General features: G+C 54.3%; 2 protein-coding genes across 2 annotated transcripts; both read right to left on the reverse strand.

Annotated features, from left to right (window-relative positions):
- Positions 1–10160: 10160 nt before the first annotated feature.
- On the reverse strand, positions 10161–10469 carry LOC309417574 (feather keratin-like; the record flags this gene model as incomplete). The annotated part of the gene is made up of 1 exon (XM_082015086.1): positions 10161–10469. One exon carries the CDS (start codon positions 10467–10469, stop codon positions 10161–10163), a length of 309 nt encoding a protein of 102 aa, XP_081871212.1.
- A 6370-nt stretch (positions 10470–16839) lies between these two features.
- LOC309402725 (feather keratin-like) lies at positions 16840–17629 on the reverse strand. The gene has a single exon (XM_081996643.1). The coding sequence runs from the start codon at positions 17198–17200 to the stop codon at positions 16886–16888; it is 315 nt and encodes a 104-aa protein (XP_081852769.1). The 5' UTR covers positions 17201–17629; the 3' UTR covers positions 16840–16885.
- Between the last annotated feature and the right edge of the window lie 835 nt (positions 17630–18464).

Consider the following 18464-nt stretch of genomic DNA (forward strand, 5'->3'; position numbering starts at 1 on the left):
CGCCACCATGTCCCCTAGTACATGTCCTGAAGTGCCACATCCACACATTTTTTGAACACTCCCAGACATGGTGACTCCACCACCTCCCTGGGCAGCCTGTTCCAATGCTTGACCACCCTCTCGGTGAAGAAATTTTTCCAAATCTCCAATCTAAACCTCCCCTGGCACAACTTGAGGCCATTTCCTCCCGTCCTGTTACTAGTTATTTGGGAGAAGAGACCAACACCCATGTCGCCACAACCCCCTTTCTGGTAGTTGTAGAGAGTGATAAGGTCCCCCCTCAGCCTCCTCTTCTCCAGACTGAACAAGCCCAGTTCACTCAGCTGCTCCTCATCAGACTTGTGCTCCAGACCCCTCACCAGCTTCATTGCCCTTCTCTGGACACGTTCCAGCACCTCAGTGTCCTCCTTGGAGTGAGGGGCCCAACACTGAACACAGGATTCGAGGTGCGGCCTCACCAGTGCCGAGTACAGGGGCACGATCACTGCCCTACTCCTGCTGGCCACACTATTTCTGATACAGGCCAGGATGCTGTTGGCCTTCTTGGCCACCTGGGCACACTGCTGGCTCATGTTCAGCCGGCTGTCAACCAGCACCCCCAGGTCCCTTTTCCGCTGGGCAGCTCTCCAGCCACTCCTCCCCAAGCCTGTAGCATTGCATGGAGTTGTTGTGGCCGAAGTGCAGGACCCGGCACTTGGCCTTATTAAACCTCATCCAGTCGACCTCTGCCCATCGATCCAGCCTGTCCAGATCTCTCTGCAGAGACCTGCTACCCTCCAGCTGATCAACACTCCCACCCAACTTGGTGTCCTCTGCAAACTTACTGAGGGAGCACTCAATTCCCTCATCCAGATCATCGATACAGATATTGGACAAGACCAGCCCCAAAACAGCCCTGGGGAACACCGCTTGTGACCGGCCACCAGCCGGATGTAACGCCACTCACCATAACTCTCTGGGCTCGGCCGTCCAGCCAGTTCTTTCCCCAGCAAAGAGTAAACCTGTCTAAGCCACGAGCTGCCAGTTTCTCCAGGAGAATGCTGTGGGAGATGCTGTCAAAGGCTTTACTAAAGTCCAGGTAGACAACGTCCACAGCCTTTCCCTCGTCCCCTAGGCGGGTCACCTGGGCATAGAAGGAGATCAGGTTGGTCAAGCAGGACCTGCCTTTCATGAACCCTTCCTGGCTGGGCCTGATCCCTTGGATCCCTTGGACAAGTTGGTGGATAAGGAATTGGGTGGATGGTCGTGCCAATCATATCCTGGGCTGCATCAAAAACAGCGCAGCCCGCGGGTTGAGGGAGGTGATTCTGCCCCTCTGCTCTGCTCTCGTGAGACTGGAGTACTGTGTTCAGCTCTGGGGCCCCCAGCATTAAAACGACGGGGACCTGTTGGAGAGTTTCCAGAGGAGGCCGCAAAGATGATCAGGGGCTGGAGATCCTCCCCGTTGAGGACAGACTGAGAGAGTTGGGGAGCCTACAGCAGTTGTTTAGGCTAGAGAAGGGAAGGCTCTGCAGAGACCTTATAGCGACCTTCCAGTAGCTAAAGGGTGCCTACAGGGAAGACGGGGAGGGACAGTGTGTGTAATGGTAGGACGAGGGAGAGTGGCTTTAGACCGAAAGATCGTAGTTTGAGGTGAGATATTAGGAAGACACTCTTTACTATGAGGGTTGTGAGACATTGGAGAAAGCTGCCCAGAGATGTTGTGGATGCTGCCTCCCTGCAAGTGTTCAAGGCCAGCTTGGACGCGCACTCTGATCTAGTGGAAGCTGTCCCTGCCCATGCTGGGGGGAGTTGGACTAAATGATCTTTACGAGCCCTTCCAACCCAACCCATTCTGTGCTTCCATGAGCTCCTTGTCCGTATCTTGACCCACAAACCTTTCATCATGTTTTCTCTCCCCTTTCTGAATGAGGAGGGAGAGTGATGGAGCAGTCTGGTGGGCACCAGACATCCCCGCACAGTTAAACCCCCACACATGAGGAGCTTGTGTCAGAGGCACGGGTGAAACTGTGTCGTGGTTTAGCCCCAGCCGGCAACTAAGCACCACGCAGCCGCTCGCTCACTCTCCCTCCCACAGCGGGACGGGGGAGAGAATTAGGAAAAACCTCGTGGGTTGAGATAAACACGGTTTAATAGGACAGAAAGAAAGAAGGGAACAATAATGATAATACCAACAAAGGAATGTATAAGAACAAGTGATGCCCAATACAGAAATTGCTCACCACCCCGTGATCGACAGCCCGTCCCCGAGCAGCGATTTCCGCCCCCCCGGCCAACTCCAGTTTATGTACTGGGCATGACGTCGTATGGTAGGGAATATCTCTTTGGCTAGTCTGGGTCAGCTGTCCCGGCTGTGTCCCCTCCCAGCTCCCCGTGCACCCCCAGCCTGCTCGCTGGCAGGCCAGCACAAGAAGCTGGACTGTCCTTGATGGCTCAGCAACAACCCGAAACATCAGCACATTATCAACAGTTCCTCATCCCAAATCCAAAACACAGTCTCACACTAGCTTCTGTGAGGAAAACCAGCTCTATCCTGGCTGAAACCAGGACAGTATCCACCCCTTATTCCATACCATTTACGTCATGCCCAGGTCCTATACTTTTCAATACATTCCAATTATTCATTATTACTCTTCCTGTCCTTTAATATATACACACAGATATCACTCTCTCAGTCCATGGGCCATCACTTAAAATGTCTATGGAGTTCAGTCAGTCCATGACTCTGGGCTTCATCCATCATAGCAGTCTCTCAGGGCAGGGGAGATGGTATGTGGTGTTGGATTGTCATCTGGCACGGTCCATGTCCATGATCTGCAGGTCGAAGATGTCGATCTCGAGGGATTTGTTGGGCGCAAGCTGCTGAAGCCAGTTCTGGTTTCATCACTGCTGCACGTTGCTTGGTTTCAGTGAAGCTCATTCTTCATCAGTCTGGGTGATTCCTACTATAATACCATTGATATGGTAGATAGCAGCCATAGTAGTAATGTCATTCTGAACAATTAACATAATACAATTCAAATCATTGACTGTTTTCACCCAAAATCAAGTCTCCTTGAGGTACACATCGGACTTCCCCATCCTTCCGCATTACCCACCAAGTGCACCCAGGTCCCTGGGCAAAGGCAATCCCACGAATGGGTTTGCCTTTTCCTAATGCAGGAGTAACCCAGACTGTCTTCCCCAGCATGTTTCTCACATGCACCACAGGGACTTTATCCCCTTCTACAGTACGTAGAAGTTTTGATTGGGCAGGGCCGGCTCTATTAGTAGATCCCCTAGTGTTGACTAACCAGGTGGCTTTGGCTAAATGTTTATCCCAATTTTTGAATGTCCCATCACCCATTGCTCTCAGTGTAGTCTTTAACAGTCCGTTGTATCGTTCAATTTTTCCGGAAGCTGGTGCATGATAGGGGATATGATACACCCACTCAATGCCGTGCTCTTTGGCCCAGGTGTCTATGAGGTTGTTTCGGAAATGAGTCCCATTGTCTGACTCAATTCTTTCGGGGGTGCCATGTCGCCATAAGACTTGCTTTTCAAGGCCCAGGATAGTGTTCCGGGCGGTGGCATGGGGCACAGGGTATGTTTCCAGCCATCCGGTGGTTGCTTCCACCATGGTAAGCACATAGCGCTTGCCTTGGCGAGTTTGTGGAAGTGTGATATAGTCAATCTGCCAGGCCTCCCCATATTTATATTTCAACCATCGTCCTTCATACCAGAGAGGCTTTAACCGCTTGGCTTGTTTGATCGCAGCACACGTTTCACATTCATGGATAACCTGTGCAATAGCATCCATGGTCAGGTCCACCCCTCGATCCCGAGCCCATCTATATGTTGCATCTCTTCCCTGATGGCCTGAGGTGTCATGGGCCCACCGAGCTATAAATAATTCACCCTTATGTTGCCAGTCCATGATCACTTCCAAGATTCCCGGGCGATTAAGATTTCCTATTCGAGCCCGCTGTGTAATAAGCACGACCCACTTACTCCACGTAGCATCAGTCGCATGATGCGTAGAGGGGACCCTCCCTTTGAACATCCAGCCCAGCACCGGCAGTCGGGGTGCCAGGAGGAGCTGTGCTTCAGTACCAACCACTTCTGAGGCAGCTCGAACTCCTTCATATGCCGCCAATATCTCCTTTTCAGTTGGAGTATAGCGGGACTCAGATCCCCTATATCCTCGACTCCAAAACCCTAGAGGTCGACCTCGAGTCTCTCCTGGTGCCTTCTGCCAGAGACTCCAGGTAGGGCCATTCTCCCCGGCTGCCGTGTAGAGAACATTTTTAACATCTTGTCCTGCCCGGACTGGCCCGAGGGCTATGGCATGAACTATCTCCTGTTTGATTTGTTCGAAGGCTTGTCGTTGCTCAGGGCCCCATTTAAAATCGTTCTTCTTCCGGGTCACTTGATAAAGAGGGCTTACAATCAGACTGTAATTTGGAATATGCATTCTCCAGAAACCCACAACACCCAGAAATGCTTGTGTTTCTTTTTTGCTAGTTGGTGGAGACATAGCTGTTATTTTGTTGATCACATCCGTTGGGATCTGTCGACGTCCATCTTGCCATTTTATTCCTAAAAACTGGATCTCTTGTGCAGGTCCCTTGACTTTACTTTGCTTTATAGCAAAACCAGCTTTCAGAAGGACTTGAATTATTTTCTTCCCTTTCTCGAAAACTTCTTCTGCTGTGTTGCCCCATACGATGATGTCATCAATGTATTGCAGATGCTCTGGAGCTTCACCCTGTTCCAGTGCAGTTTGTATCAGCCCATGGCAAATGGTAGGGCTGTGTTTCCACCCCTGGGGAAGTCGATTCCAGGTGTATTGGACACCTCTCCAAGTGAAAGCAAACTGTGGCCTGCACTCTGCCGCCAAAGGGATCGAGAAAAACGCGTTAGCAATATCAATGGTGGCGTACCGCTTGGCTGCCTTTGACTCCAGTTCATATTGAAGTTCTAGCATGTCCGGCACGGCAGCGCTCAGTGGCGGCGTGACTTCATTCAGGCCACGATAGTCTACTGTCAGTCTCCACTCTCCATTAGACTTTCGCACTGGCCATATGGGGCTGTTGAAGGGTGAGTGAGTCTTGCTGATCACTCCTTGGCTCTCCAGCCGACGAATCAGCTCATGGATGGGGATCAGGGAGTCTCTGTTGGTGCGATATTGCCGCCGGTGCACTGTTGTGGTAGCGATCGGCACCTGTTGTTCTTTGACCCTGAGCAACCCCACCACAGAAGGGTCCTCTGAGAGACCAGGCAAGGTGGACAGCTGTTTAATTTCTTCCGTCTCCAAGGCAGCTATACCAAAAGCCCACCGGTACCCTTTTGGATCCTTGAAATACCCTCTGCTGAGGTAGTCTATGCCCAGGATGCACGGAGCCTCCGGGCCAGTCGCAATGGGGTGCTTCTGCCACTCATTCCCAGTTAGGCTCACTTCAGCCTCCAGTACAGTCAGCTGTTGGGATCCCCCTGACACTCCAGAAATACAGATGGGTTCTGCCCCTATATGGCTTGATGGCATCAGGGTACATTGTGCACCGGTGTCCACTAAAGCCTTATATTCCTGTGGGTCTGACGTGCCAGGCCATCTAATCCACACAGTCCAATAAACTCGGTTGTCCCTCTCCTCCGCCTGGCTGGAGGCAGGGCCCCTCTAATCCGGCTCATAGTACTCGTTACCCACTTCTTGTAAATAGGAATCAGAAGTCCCTTCAAGAGGATCAGAGGTGAGATCAGCTCTTCTATTCTTTCTGGGAAGCTGCCCACTGGAAAGTGGAGCGACGATTTTCCTCGAGGAACCTGAACCCCCTTTTGTAATTGTTTTTCCTTGCAGCTCGCGTATTCGTGCCTCTAGGGTCGAGGTAGGTTTTCCATCCCACCTCCTCATGTCCTCTCCGTAGTCACGCAATTGAAACCACAGGGTGGCTCGTGGTGTGTATCCTCTATATCTTCTCTCTTGAACAGAAGAGCGCTTACTCCTAATGGCTGAGACACTGGTCCGTATGGGTGGAGGGTAGGGCATATCCTCTTTGAATTGCCGGAACTCTCGGGACAGTTTCTCTATAGCAGAGACGCAGGCCCGTAGGGAGGAAGAGAGACTTTCTTCGTATTGCCGGAGTTGGCCAGCCAATTCATCCACCGTTGGTCTCTCTCCGTCCTTCCAGGCCATTACTGCTAATGAGTTGGCATATGATGATGGTGCACTCCGTACAAACTTCCGCCACATAGGTTGCGTGCAATTGACTTCATCTGGATCTTTGGATGATTGTCCATTGTCCAAGTCACCATAAATCACTTCCAGCACCGCTAGCTCCCTCAGGTACTGGATACCTTTCTCCATGGTGGTCCACTTGCCTGGGTGACATAGAACATCTTCCTTGAAGGGATACCTTTCCTTCACACCCGACAGGAGTCGTCTCCAGAGGCTGAGGACTTGTGCACCTTTTCCAATTGCTTTGTCAATGCCCCCTTCCCTAGAAAGGGATCCCAGCTGCTTGGCTTCCCTACCCTCTAATTCCAGGCTACTGGCCCCATTATCCCAGCATCGGAGCAGCCAGGTGACAATGTGCTCACCTGGACGACGGCTGAAATCCTTTCGCATATCTCGCAATTCACTCAGGGATAGAGATCGGGTAGTTACCGTCTCTTTTATAAGTTCTTCCTCTTCCTCCTCTTCAAGCGATGACTCGCTCTCTTCCCTCTTCCGTGCTTGTGATGGCCCTGCTTCAGAGCACTCTGCCTCCTCACTCTCTTCCTCTGGCTCCTTCTTAGCAGGATCTTCCTCCTCCCTTACTAAACGAGCTGACTTCCGCTTCCAAGATTTCTTCTTTTGTACAGGGGCAACTGATACCGGGATGGGCTGGTCCTCTGGTTCAGCTGCAACAGTCTGAGTAGCTACAGTGCCCGCCGTGGGGGTTGGAGTAGTGGCAGTGCCCGCCGTGGGGGTTGGAGTAGTGACAGTGCCTGCTACAGACGTTGGAGTAGTCACAGTGCCTGCCACATTGCCATCAGACCCAGAGAGCCCCTCTCCCCTTTGCACAGTGTTAAATAGGGTTCGGTAGGCATGGGCCAGGCCCCAGCACATGGCAATGATTTGTGTCTCCTTGGAGCTGCCAGGCTGACAGCATACTTCTTCCAGATATTCTGCTAGTTTATCAGGATTCTGCACTTGTTCGGGAGTGAAGCTCCAAAACACCGGAGGTGCCCACCGCCCCAGGCATTTGCCCATGCTGTTCCACACACCCTGCCATTCATAACTATCCAGCCTTGGGGCAGATCTCCGGGTGATATTCTTAAATTGCTTGCCAACCTTAGACAAAACTGAAACCATGTTCCCCAGAAGTAGCAATAGAGGTATTTTAACCAGCCAAGGGTGTTCAAAATACTGAAAAATTATTGTGATGAAGGAGGAAATGTTATGATAGAGGGTATCAAAGGTACCATTCTGCATTTCCTCCATAAAAAACCTTTCAGAGGCAGAAGTATAATTGCTAATCGTCTCCACAAGACTGTAGCCAAAATACAGTAATGGCTTTAGTACAGAGCTCAGATGATACCACATTAAGCTCAAGGTCACTGTTCTAAAAACAAAATTCACAGGCGAGACATTACTAATCATTGCAGAGTACAGCAGCCCGCAGAAACCAACACCGATCCTTAACATGTACAGCAAAGACGAGAGCATGATGCAAATCAAACTGATATTGTGACCTGCAACCGTTATTATCTCAAGCCTCGGGCCCCACGTTGGGCGCCAAAAAGGACTGTCGTGGTTTAGCCCCAGCCGGCAACTAAGCACCACGCAGCCGCTCGCTCACTCTCCCTCCCACAGCGGGACGGGGGAGAGAATTAGGAAAAACCTCGTGGGTTGAGATAAACACGGTTTAATAGGACAGAAAGAAAGAAGGGAACAATAATGATAATACCAACAAAGGAATGTATAAGAACAAGTGATGCCCAATACAGAAATTGCTCACCACCCCGTGATCGACAGCCCGTCCCCGAGCAGCGATTTCCGCCCCCCCGGCCAACTCCAGTTTATGTACTGGGCATGACGTCGTATGGTAGGGAATATCTCTTTGGCCAGTCTGGGTCAGCTGTCCCGGCTGTGTCCCCTCCCAGCTCCCCGTGCACCCCCAGCCTGCTCGCTGGCAGGCCAGCACAAGAAGCTGGACTGTCCTTGATGGCTCAGCAACAACCCAAAACATCAGCACATTATCAACAGTTCCTCATCCCAAATCCAAAACACAGTCTCACACTAGCTTCTGTGAGGAAAACCAGCTCTATCCTGGCTGAAACCAGGACAAACAGGCTGCCCAGGGAGGTGGTGGAGTCACCATGCATGGGAGTGTTCAAAAAATGTGTGGATGTGGCACTTCAGGACATGTACTAGGGGACATGGTGGCGCTGGATTAATGGTTGGACTTGATGATCTTGAAGGTCCTTCCCAACCTTAACGATTCTGTGGTCTACCCAACAGATCCTCATCTCTCAAGTTTAGAGACAAGGGTGTTATGTGGGACGGTATCACATGATTTCCACAAGTCCAGGTAGATGACATCAGTTGCTCTTCCCTTACCCACCAGTGCTGTAGGTCCATTGTAGAAGGCCACTGAATTTCTCAGACACCATCTGACCTCCGTGAAGACATGTTGGCCGTCAGCAATCTCCTCTCCATTTTCCACGTGTCTTGGCACGGTTTCCAGGAGGATTTGCTTCATGATCTTGCCAAACACAGAGGTGACACTGACTGGGTGGTAGTTAACCCGGGCCTTCCGCTTTTACCTTTTAAAATGAGGATTATCATCTGTCAACTTGCTGAAGGGGCACTCCACCCCACAGCCCAAGTCACTGATCAGGATATTGAACAGTGCTGGCCCCACGGATCCGAGCCCTGGGTTACACCACTTGAGACTTGCCTCCAACTGGGCTTTGGGCCACACTCCTGCTCTCCAGACAGCGAGCAAGGGAGCCAGGAAGGGGCCAGCTGCCATGGTTTAGCCCCAGCCGGCAACTAAGCACCACGCAGCTGCTCGCCCAGTCCCCCCTCCCCCAGTGGGACGGGGGAGAGAATTGGGAAAAACTTGTGGGTTGAGATAAAAGCAGTCTAATAGGACAGCAAGAGAGAAGGAAACAACAACGCTAACAAGAAGAATAATACGTATGAAGGAATGACAAGAACAAGTGATGCCCAATACAGCAATTGCTCACCACCCGGTGATCAATAGCCCATCCCTGAGCAGCGATTCCCGCCTCCCGGCTAACTCCAGTTTATCACAGAATCACAAAATCACTAGGTTGGAAAGGACCTTCAAGATCATCAAGTCCACCCATCAATCCAGCGCCACCATGTCCCCTAAACCATGTCGTGAAGCGCCACATCCACACGTTTTTTGAACACTTCCAGAGATGGCGACTCCACCACCTCCCTAGGCAGCCTGTTCCAATGCCTGACCACTCTCTCAGTGAAGAAATTTTTCCTAATATCCAATCTAAACCTCCCCTGGCGCAACTTGAGGCCATAATGTACTGGGCCATAATGAGGCGCAACTTGAGGCCATAACGTACATTATGTACGGGGAATGACATAGTCTGGTAGGGTATATCTCTTTTGCCAGCCCGGGTCAGCTGTCCTGGCTGTGTCCCCTCCCAGCTTCCAGTGGGTGGTGTTGCTGGGGACACACTTCCTAAGAGAGGCCGCGTGGCCCTTTTCCACCAACCCAATGGCCTCTTGAGAGCCGGCTTTGTGCTGGGTGAAGTTGGCAGAGCCTGGGGAAAAGAAAGGACGTGGAGGCGCTCCAGGCCAGGATGCAGAAATTTATTGAGGGAAAAACACGGTGAAAAGGCAGGAGGGCCGAGTGGGAGGCAGCCGGTCTGAGGTACACGTAGGGCGACCATTGGCCAATGTGCTTGCAGCAGGGAGTACGTGACACAGCAGAAGGGGCGATGCAAAGAAGGAAGTGGCAGAAGAGGAGGAGGTACCTGGGCCATGTGTCGGGGCAGTCCAGGCTGGGCCCTTCCCTGCTTGCTTGGTGCCTTGAGAGGAGGAAGTGTGGAAGGCGAACCCACGTGCCAGGAAGGGCCTGATGTGCGTCCTCCATCTCTGTTGTGACTTCCCGGGTGTGGGGGGTGGCTATCAGGGGTTTTGTGGAGGGCCCTTAGCAGGGGTAGCAGCCTCTTCGGCCACTAAAGCAGCCCAGGCCTCCTAAGCCGTAGCCGTAGCCGAAGCCGCCGGAGGAGACGGGCACTCCCTGGGAGCTGAGTTCGTTGCCCACGGCAGCCGATGAGGAGGATCCGACGGCGGTGCTCTGGGGGAAGGAGCTGAGGATGGGTCCTGGCAGGGTGACCACCACGGTGGAAGGCTGGATGACGACGCGGGAGTCCTCGCACTGCCTGACACAGGGCTCGTTGCAGCTGTTAGCCAGCGGGGTGGGTCCGCAGGGGCGGCAGAGGTCGTAGCAGGCCATGTGTGTGGTGTGGTGGGGCCCTGGAAGAGAGGCTGTTGAGGAGGAGGAGGGGCGCGGGGGTGCGACGGGCGGTGTTGAGGAAGGGCAAGGGAGTGAGGAGGCCTGTTGTGGGGCAGTGGGGAGCGTGGCGGTGGGGAGGCGTCTGGGCTGCTGAGGCTGGGGGCAGAGGGTTCTGGAGGAGGCAGGCCAGGTAGGACAGGAGACGAAGGGGAAGGGGGTTCAAGCTCACCTGGTTGAGCGTGGAGGAGAAGGCGTCAGGAGAAGTGTGTGAGGGAGAGAGGCGCCGGGCGGGCTTTTATGCTGGTCCCCAAACGCCCGAGGAAGTGACACAGCCTTTGCGCATGACGGCCCTTTGCGGCAAGCAGCTCTCGCATGCCACAGCCTCGTGTGTAATGAGCTGGGGTGTGTTTTCCTTCCCACAACTCTCCATTTTCATGTCCTCCTCTCCCGGACACGTCTATCATGCCCTGGCGGCAGCTTTTAAGTGAGAGTCGGTATTCGGGAGGATTTGCATGGAAAGTGCATGTCAGGGCATTGTTCATACGTGGCCAAAGCATAGGAGTGGTGGGGTGTCGTCAGTGAGGTCACCCTGTGACATTCGTGTGCTGTGGTTTGCAGGTGAGAGGCCCCCCTTTCCTCTCAGGCCTGGCAGGCTGGTCAGGTCTAGCTGGTCTACGGCTACGGCTTTGGAGGCCGGGGCTGCTTCAGTGGCAGAAGAGGCTGCTACCCTTGCCAAGGCCTTCTACACCACCCCTGACAGCCACCACCCAGACCCTGGAAGCCACGGTGGGGACTGATTATGCAATTCCAGCCCCTTCCTGGCACATGTGTTCACCGTCCACGGTTGCTCCTCTCAAGGCACCACGCAAGCAGGGAAGGGGTCCAGCCTGGGCTGCCTGCATACATGGCCCGTGTATCTCCTCCTCTTTGCCCACTTCCTTCTTCGCTTCGCCATTTCTGCTGTTTCCATCACTTTGTGATGCATCCAGCATCTCACAAGACAAAGGCCACTGGGAAAATCTGGTGTGCCGTTCCAGCCACAGGGCCGGAAGACCTCGAGGCTCTGGCAAAAGCTACTGCACACGAATGACCTCGGCTGGTGGCCTCCCTATTTGCACCTCAGTTTGGCGCACTCCGCCGTGGCGCTCCTGCCTTTTCACTTTTTTGCCTCAGTAAAGTTCTCCTGTATTCCAGCGTGACACGCCTGCTGTACATTTCTTCTTCTGAGGGTCTTCAACGTCACCCGGCACAAAGCCAGGGCTCAAGAGGCCATCTGCGTGGGTGCGCAGCAGTCTTGTGATCAGCCTACTTCGTGCTTGGCAAAGCCGTGACATCGCAATACAACCAGAGAGATTGCTGCCGACAACTGTGGGTGAGTGCCCCAAGGTGCCAAGAGCTCTTCTGGGAAGCATGTCACCAACAGCAGACTGGAACAAGTCTGCCTTTCAGCTCATGACATAAGCCCTTCAGTTGGCCAAACACAGGCTGGGGTACAGTAATGCTCATCTGGCCGTGCCTCTGATGCAATCTGCCCTTATCAGCACACTCTTAACCAACTTCCTTCCCAGCACCACTCTCCAACACTAACAAGAAATAGGCTGAGTGAAGGCGAAAGGAAAGCTGGAATATGCAAAAGAGACAGAAAGGAAGGAGGAAAGGAAGGAGGAGGAACAATGTGTCAACTAGAATTGGAGGGGGGAGGGGCTAAAACGGGGCTCACTAGAGTTGAACCTAGGGGTAGGTTCAACGTGCCAGAGTTGAAATCTATAGCCCGGCTCAGGTGCATCTACACCAATGCACGCAGCATGGGCACCAAACAGGAGGAGCTGGAAGCCATTGTGCAGCAGGACAGCTATGACGTAGTTGCCATCACAGAAACATGGTGGGATGCTTCTCATGACTGGAGTGCTGCAATGGATGGCTATAAGCTCTTCCGAAGGGATAGAATGGGAAGGAGAGGCGGTGGGGTGGCTCTGTATGTTAGGGAGTGTTTTGATTGCATAGAAATTGAAGATTGTGAAGACCAAGTAGAGTGCTTGTGGGTAAGGATGAGGGGGAAGGCCAATGAGGCAGACATCCTGCTGGGAGTCTGTTACAGGCCACCCAACCAGGATGAAGAGACGGATGAGACATTCTATAAGCGACTGGCGGAGGTCTCGCATTCGCTGGCCCTTGTTCTTGTGGGGGACTTCAACCTACCGGACATCTGCTGGAAGTATAACACGGCAGAGAGGAAACAGTCTAGGAGGTTCCTGGAGTGTGTGGAGGATAACTTCCTGACACAGCTGGTGAGTGAGCCCACCAGGGGAGGTGCCTTGCTGGACCTGCTGTTTACAAACAGAGAAGGACTGGTGAGAGATGTGGTGGTCGGAGGCCGTCTTGGGCTTAGCGACCACGACATGATAGAATTCTCAATTGTGAGTGAAGTAAGGAGACGACTCAGCAAAACTGCTATCATGGACTTCCGGAGGGCAGACTTTGGCCTGTTCAGGTCACTGGTTGAGAGAGTCCCTTGGGAGACAGTCCTGAAGGACAAAGGGGTCCAGGAAGGCTGGACAGTCTTCAAGAAGGAAATCTTAAAGGCGCAGGAGCAGGCGGTCCCCATGTGCCGTAAGAAGAGCTGGCGGGGAAGGCGACCGGCCTGGCTGAACAGGGAGATTTTGCTGGGACTCAGGGAAAAGAGGAGAGTTTATCACCTCTGGAAGAAGGGACAGGCAACTCATGAAGAGTACAAAGATCTCGTTAGGTCAAGCAGGGACAAAATTAGAAAGGCAAAAGCCCAGCTAGAGCTCAGTCTGGCCACAGTCGTAAAGGATAATAAAAAATGTTTTTACAAATATATTAACAACAAGAAGAGGGGCAAGGAGAATCTCCATCCCCTACTGGATATGGCGGGGAACATTGTCTCCAAGGACGAGGACAAGGCTGAGGTACTTAATGCCTTCTTCGCCTCAGTCTTTAATAGCCACTCCAGGTATCCACAGGATATTCAGCCCCCTGAGCTGGAAGACGGGGATGGAGAGCACAATGTACTCATAATCCAGGAGGAAGCAGTCAAGGACATGCTAAGCCACCTGGATATACACAAGTCTATGGGGCCTGATGGGATCCACCCGAGAGTACTGAGAGAGCTGGCGGAGGAGCTTGCCAAGCCACTCTCCATCGTTTATCAGCAGTCCTGGTTAACAGGGGAGGTCCCAGAAGACTGGAGGCTTGCCAATGTGACGCCCGTCTACAAGAAAGGCCGGAAGGAGGATCCTGGGAACTACAGGCCTGTCAGCCTGACCTCTGTTCCAGGGAAGATTATGGAGCGGTTGGTTTTGAGAGTGCTCACAGGGCATCTGCAGAACAGCCAAAGGATCAGGCCCAGCCAGCATGGGTTCATGAAAGGCAGGTCCTGCTTGACCAACCTGATCTCCTTCTATGACCAGGTGACCCGCCTAGTGGATGAGGGAAAGGCTGTGGACGTTGTCTACCTGGACTTTAGTAAAGCCTTTGACAGCGTCTCCCACAGCATTCTCCTGGAGAAACTGGCGGCTCGAGGCTTAGACGGGTTTACTCTTCGCTGGGTGAGGAACTGGCTGGATGGCCGAGGCCAGAGAGTTGTGGTGAATGGCGTTAAATCCGGCTGGCGGCCGGTCACGAGTGGTGTTCCCCAGGGCTCGGTTCTGGGACCAGTCTTGTTCAATATCTTTATAGATGATCTGGATGAGGGAATTGAGTGCTCCCTCAGTAAGTTTGCAGATGACACCAAGCTGAGTGGGAGTGTTGATCTGCTGGAGGGTAGGAGGGCTCTGCAGAGGGATCTGGACAGGCTGGATCGATGGGCAGAGGCCAACTGTATGAGGTTTAATAAGGCCAAGTGCAGGGTGCTGCACTTTGGCCACAACAACCCCATGCAATGCTACAGGCTTGGGGAGGAGTGGCTGGAGAGCAGCCCGGCGGAAAGGGACCTGGGGGTGCTGGTTGACAGCCGGCTGAATATGAGCCGGCAGTGTGCCCAGGTGGCCAAGAAGGCCAACAGCGTCCTGGCCTGTATCAGGAATAGTGTGGCCAGCAGGAGCAGGGAAGTGATTGTGCCCCTGTACTCGGCACTGGTGAGGCCGCACCTTGAATACTGTGTTCAGTTTTGGGCCCCTCACTACAAGAAGGATGTTGAGGTGCTGGAGCGTGTCCAGAGAAGGGCAACGAAGCTGGTGAGGGGTCTGGAGCACATGTCATATGAGGAGCGGCTGAGGGAACTGGGGTTGTTTAGTCTGGAGAAGAGGAGGCTGAGGGGAGACCTTATCGCTCTCTACAACTACCTGAAAGGGGGTTGTGGCGATGAGGGTGTTGGTCTCTTCTCCCAAGTAACTAGTGATAGGACAAGAGGAAATGGCCTCAAGTTGCGCCAGGGGAGGTTTAGATTGGATATTAGGAAAAATTTCTTCACTGAGAGGGTGGTCAGGCATTGGAACAGGCTGCCCAGGGAGGTGGTGGAGTCGCCATCCCTGGAAGTGTTCAAAAAACGTGTGGATGTGGCGCTTCAGGACATGGTTTAGGGGACATGGTGGTTCTGGATTAATGGTTGGACTTGATGATCTTAAAGGTCCTTTCCAACCTAGTGATTCTGTGATTCTGTGATTCTGTGATTTCCCAACAGGGGTTCAGGACTGGCTTAGAATCACAGAATAGTTTGCTTTGGAAGGGACTTTTCAAGCTCATCTAGTCCAACCACCCTACCATGAGGAGGGACATCTTCAGCTAGGCAAGCCCCTGAGCGGGTTGCTCAGAGCCCCTTCCAAGCTGACCTGGAATGTTTCCAGGGCTGAGGCATCTCTCACCTCTCTGGGCAACCTGGGCCAGGGTTTCAGCACCCTCATTCTCAAAAATTTCTTCCTTAGATCTAGTCTAAATCTGCCCTCTTTTAGTTTGAAACCGTTACCCCTTGTCCTAGTGCAACAGGCCTGTGTGGTCCTGGTAGAGAAGCAGCTGAGTACGAGGCAGCAATGCAGTCTGGCGGCAAAAGAGGCCAAGCGTCTCCAGGGCAGCATTGGGAAGAGCGTTGCCAGCAGGTCGGCGGAGGTGATCTTGCTCTCTCTTTGGTGCTGGTGAGGCAGGCGCCATGTGGAGTCATGTGTGCAGCTGGGGGCTCGCCAGGGGAAGGAGGACACGGACTTAGTGGAGCGAGTCAAGTGCAGGGCCACCCAGGGAAGTGCCTGAAGGGACTGGAAGTGCTGAAGGGACTGGAGCATCCATCCTATGAGGAGAAGCTGTGCAAGCTGGGAGGTTTTTGAGCCAGGATGCCAGGGCGCACAGGGGAGATGTCAATCCACGCATGCAAGTCCCGAGTGAGAGGGAATGAGGACAGGGGAGTCAGATTGTTCTCACCGGTGCCCACGGCCAGGGCACGAGCAAATGGAGAAAGCTGAAAAGACGTGCCCTTTCCTTGAAGAGAAGGCAACCTTTTTCCAGGGTGAGGGTGCTCAAGCAGTGGAACCGGTTGCGCAGACAGGTGTTGGCGTCTCCATCCTTGGAGCTACTGAAAACGTGACGGGACATGGTCCTGGACAGCCTGCTCGAGCTGACCCTGCTGGAGCAAGTTGGGTTGAAGTACATGGTCTCCGGAGGTTCCTTGTGCACTCAGTGATTCTGTTTGCTGTGCTTCTGCTTGCTGTGACGGCCAGAGAGTCGTGCTGGGGAAGAGAGTTGGTCAAGTGCGTGCCATCACGGGGAGCTTGCGTCAGAGGCATGGGTAGAGGCGCAGGAGCGTGCCCAAGCCTTGGTCTGGGCAAGCGAAGGGCTTGTGTCGCAGGCTGGAAGCCCCCTGTGCTGCTCTGTGTTATAGTTGTTGCTGGGGACATAGTTCCTAAGAGAGGCCTTGCAGACCTTTTCCCCCCACCCCGACAGCGTCTTGAGCCCTGGTTTTGTGCTGGGTGAGGTTGGAAGAGCCTTGAGAGACGGAAGGAAGAGGAGGCGTCTCAGGCTGGCATGCAAGAGAACTTTATTGAGGGAAAAGAGTGAAACAGCAGGAATGCCAAGTGGAAGGGAGCCAGTCTGAGGTGCAAATAGGGCAACCATCAGCAGAGGTCCCTTGCGTGAGATGGATGTGGCCAGAGCACCGAGGTCTTCCTGCCCCGCTGTGGGAGTGGCACACCGTAGGTCTCTGGCGGTCTTTGTCTTGTGAGGAAGTGGTTGCAGCGGAGAGCAGCGGCCATGGCAGAAGGGACGATGCAAAGAAAGAAGTGGGAGGAGGAGGCACATGGGCCATGTGTGCTAGACCTGGGCTGCTCCCCTTCCCACTTGGTGCCTTGAGGAGAGGAGCCAATAGCAGGGCAGCAGACCCATATGCCGGCAACGGCCGGAGGTGCATCCTCAAGCCATGCCGTGGCTTCCCGGATGTGGGAGGTGGCTGTCAGGGGTGTTGTCGAGGGCCCTTAGCAGGGGTAGCAGCCTCTTCGGCCACTAAAGCAGCCCAGGCCTCCTAAGCCGTAGCCGTAGCCATAGCCAAAGCCGCCGGAGGAGATGGGCACTCCCTGGGAGCTGAGTTCGTTGCCCACGGCAGCCGATGAGGAGGATCCGACGGCGGTGCTCTGGGGGAAGGAGCTGAGGATGGGTCCTGGCAGGGTGACCACCACGGTGGAAGGCTGGATGACGACGCGGGAGTCCTCGCACTGCCTGACACAGGGCTCGTTGCAGCTGTTAGCCAGCGGGGTGGGTCCGCAGGGGCGGCAGAGGTCGTAGCAGGCCATGTGTGTGGTGTGGCGGGGCCCTGGAAGAGAGGCTGTTGAGGAGGAGGAGGGGCGTGGGGGTGCGAGGGGCGGTGTTGAAGAAGGGCAAGGGAGTGGGGAGGCCTGTTGTGGGGCAGTGGGGAGCGTGGCGGTGGGGAGGCGTCTGGGCTGCTGAGGCTGGGGGCAGAGGGTTCTGGAGGAGGCAGGCCAGGTAGGACAGGAGACGGAGGGGAAGGGGGTTCAAGCTCACCTGGTTGAGCGTGGAGGAGAAGGCGTCAGGAGAAGTGTGTGAGGGAGAGAGGCGCCGGGCGGGCTTTTATGCTGGTCCCCGAGGGGGCGGGGCGGCCTTTGCGCATGACGGCCTTTTGCAGCAAGCGGCTCTTGCATGCCACAGCCTGGCAGGCTGTGAGGTGGGGTGTGTTTCCCTTCCCGCAATGCTGCAATTTCATGTCCTTTGCTTGAAGATGTGTCCACGTGGGCCCTGGCGGCAGCTTTTAAGTGCGAGTATTAGAGGCCAAAGGCTTGGTGTTGATGGCACATGTCAGGACAGGCCGAAGACGTGACCGGAGCGTAGGAGAGGTGGGGTGTCATCGGTGACACTTGTGGCACTTGTGGCACTTGTGTGCTGTGGTTTGCGGGTGCGTTGTGAAGAGGGGCCCCCATTTCCTCGCAGCCCTGGCAGGCTGGTCTGGGCTTTGGAGGTGTGGCGGGCGTGAGGCGCTGCCCCTTCCATCACGTTCAGTCCCTCCCTGCCTGGCTCCCAGCTCGCTCAGGCTGTTTTGAGGCCTGGCCTTTCCCGTTGGGCGTGCTGTGTGCGTGTCTTGGTGCCCCTCTTGCTCGTAAGGTCGTAGCTGGGAGAAAGGGGGCTGCCTGCTTGGGTTATGCCCCCTTGGTGCCATCGCTGGGGGTGGTAGTGCAAGCGGGCAGAGGAGGGCTGCTTGCGAGAGCCGGCCGTGGTCGTGGCAGCCCTGGTTCAGAGCTCGCAAGCCCTGTGACGTGGGGAGTCCTGCGACGCTCCCCAAAGCCTTGTGCTGGCCCTTGCGTAGCGCAGCGCTCCCCTTAGCTGGGCCGGCACATGTGCAGCCTGGGCTGTGGCGGGACACAGTGCTTGGTGTGGATCACGTCACAAGGGCAGGTGGGTTTCTGGAGAGCCCGTGAGTGTGGCCAGAGGCAGAGGGGGAGTGGGAGCAGCAGGCAGGCAGAGGATTTGGTGAGCCAGGGCCTTTGGGGTCTTTGGGGTCTGGAGCACATGTCTTATGAGGAGCGGCTGAGGGAACTGGGGTTG

The sequence above is a fragment of the Phaethon aethereus genome (assembly GCF_964289735.1).
Source record: "Phaethon aethereus genome assembly, chromosome: 2".
Classification (NCBI taxonomy): Eukaryota; Metazoa; Chordata; class Aves; order Phaethontiformes; family Phaethontidae; genus Phaethon; species Phaethon aethereus.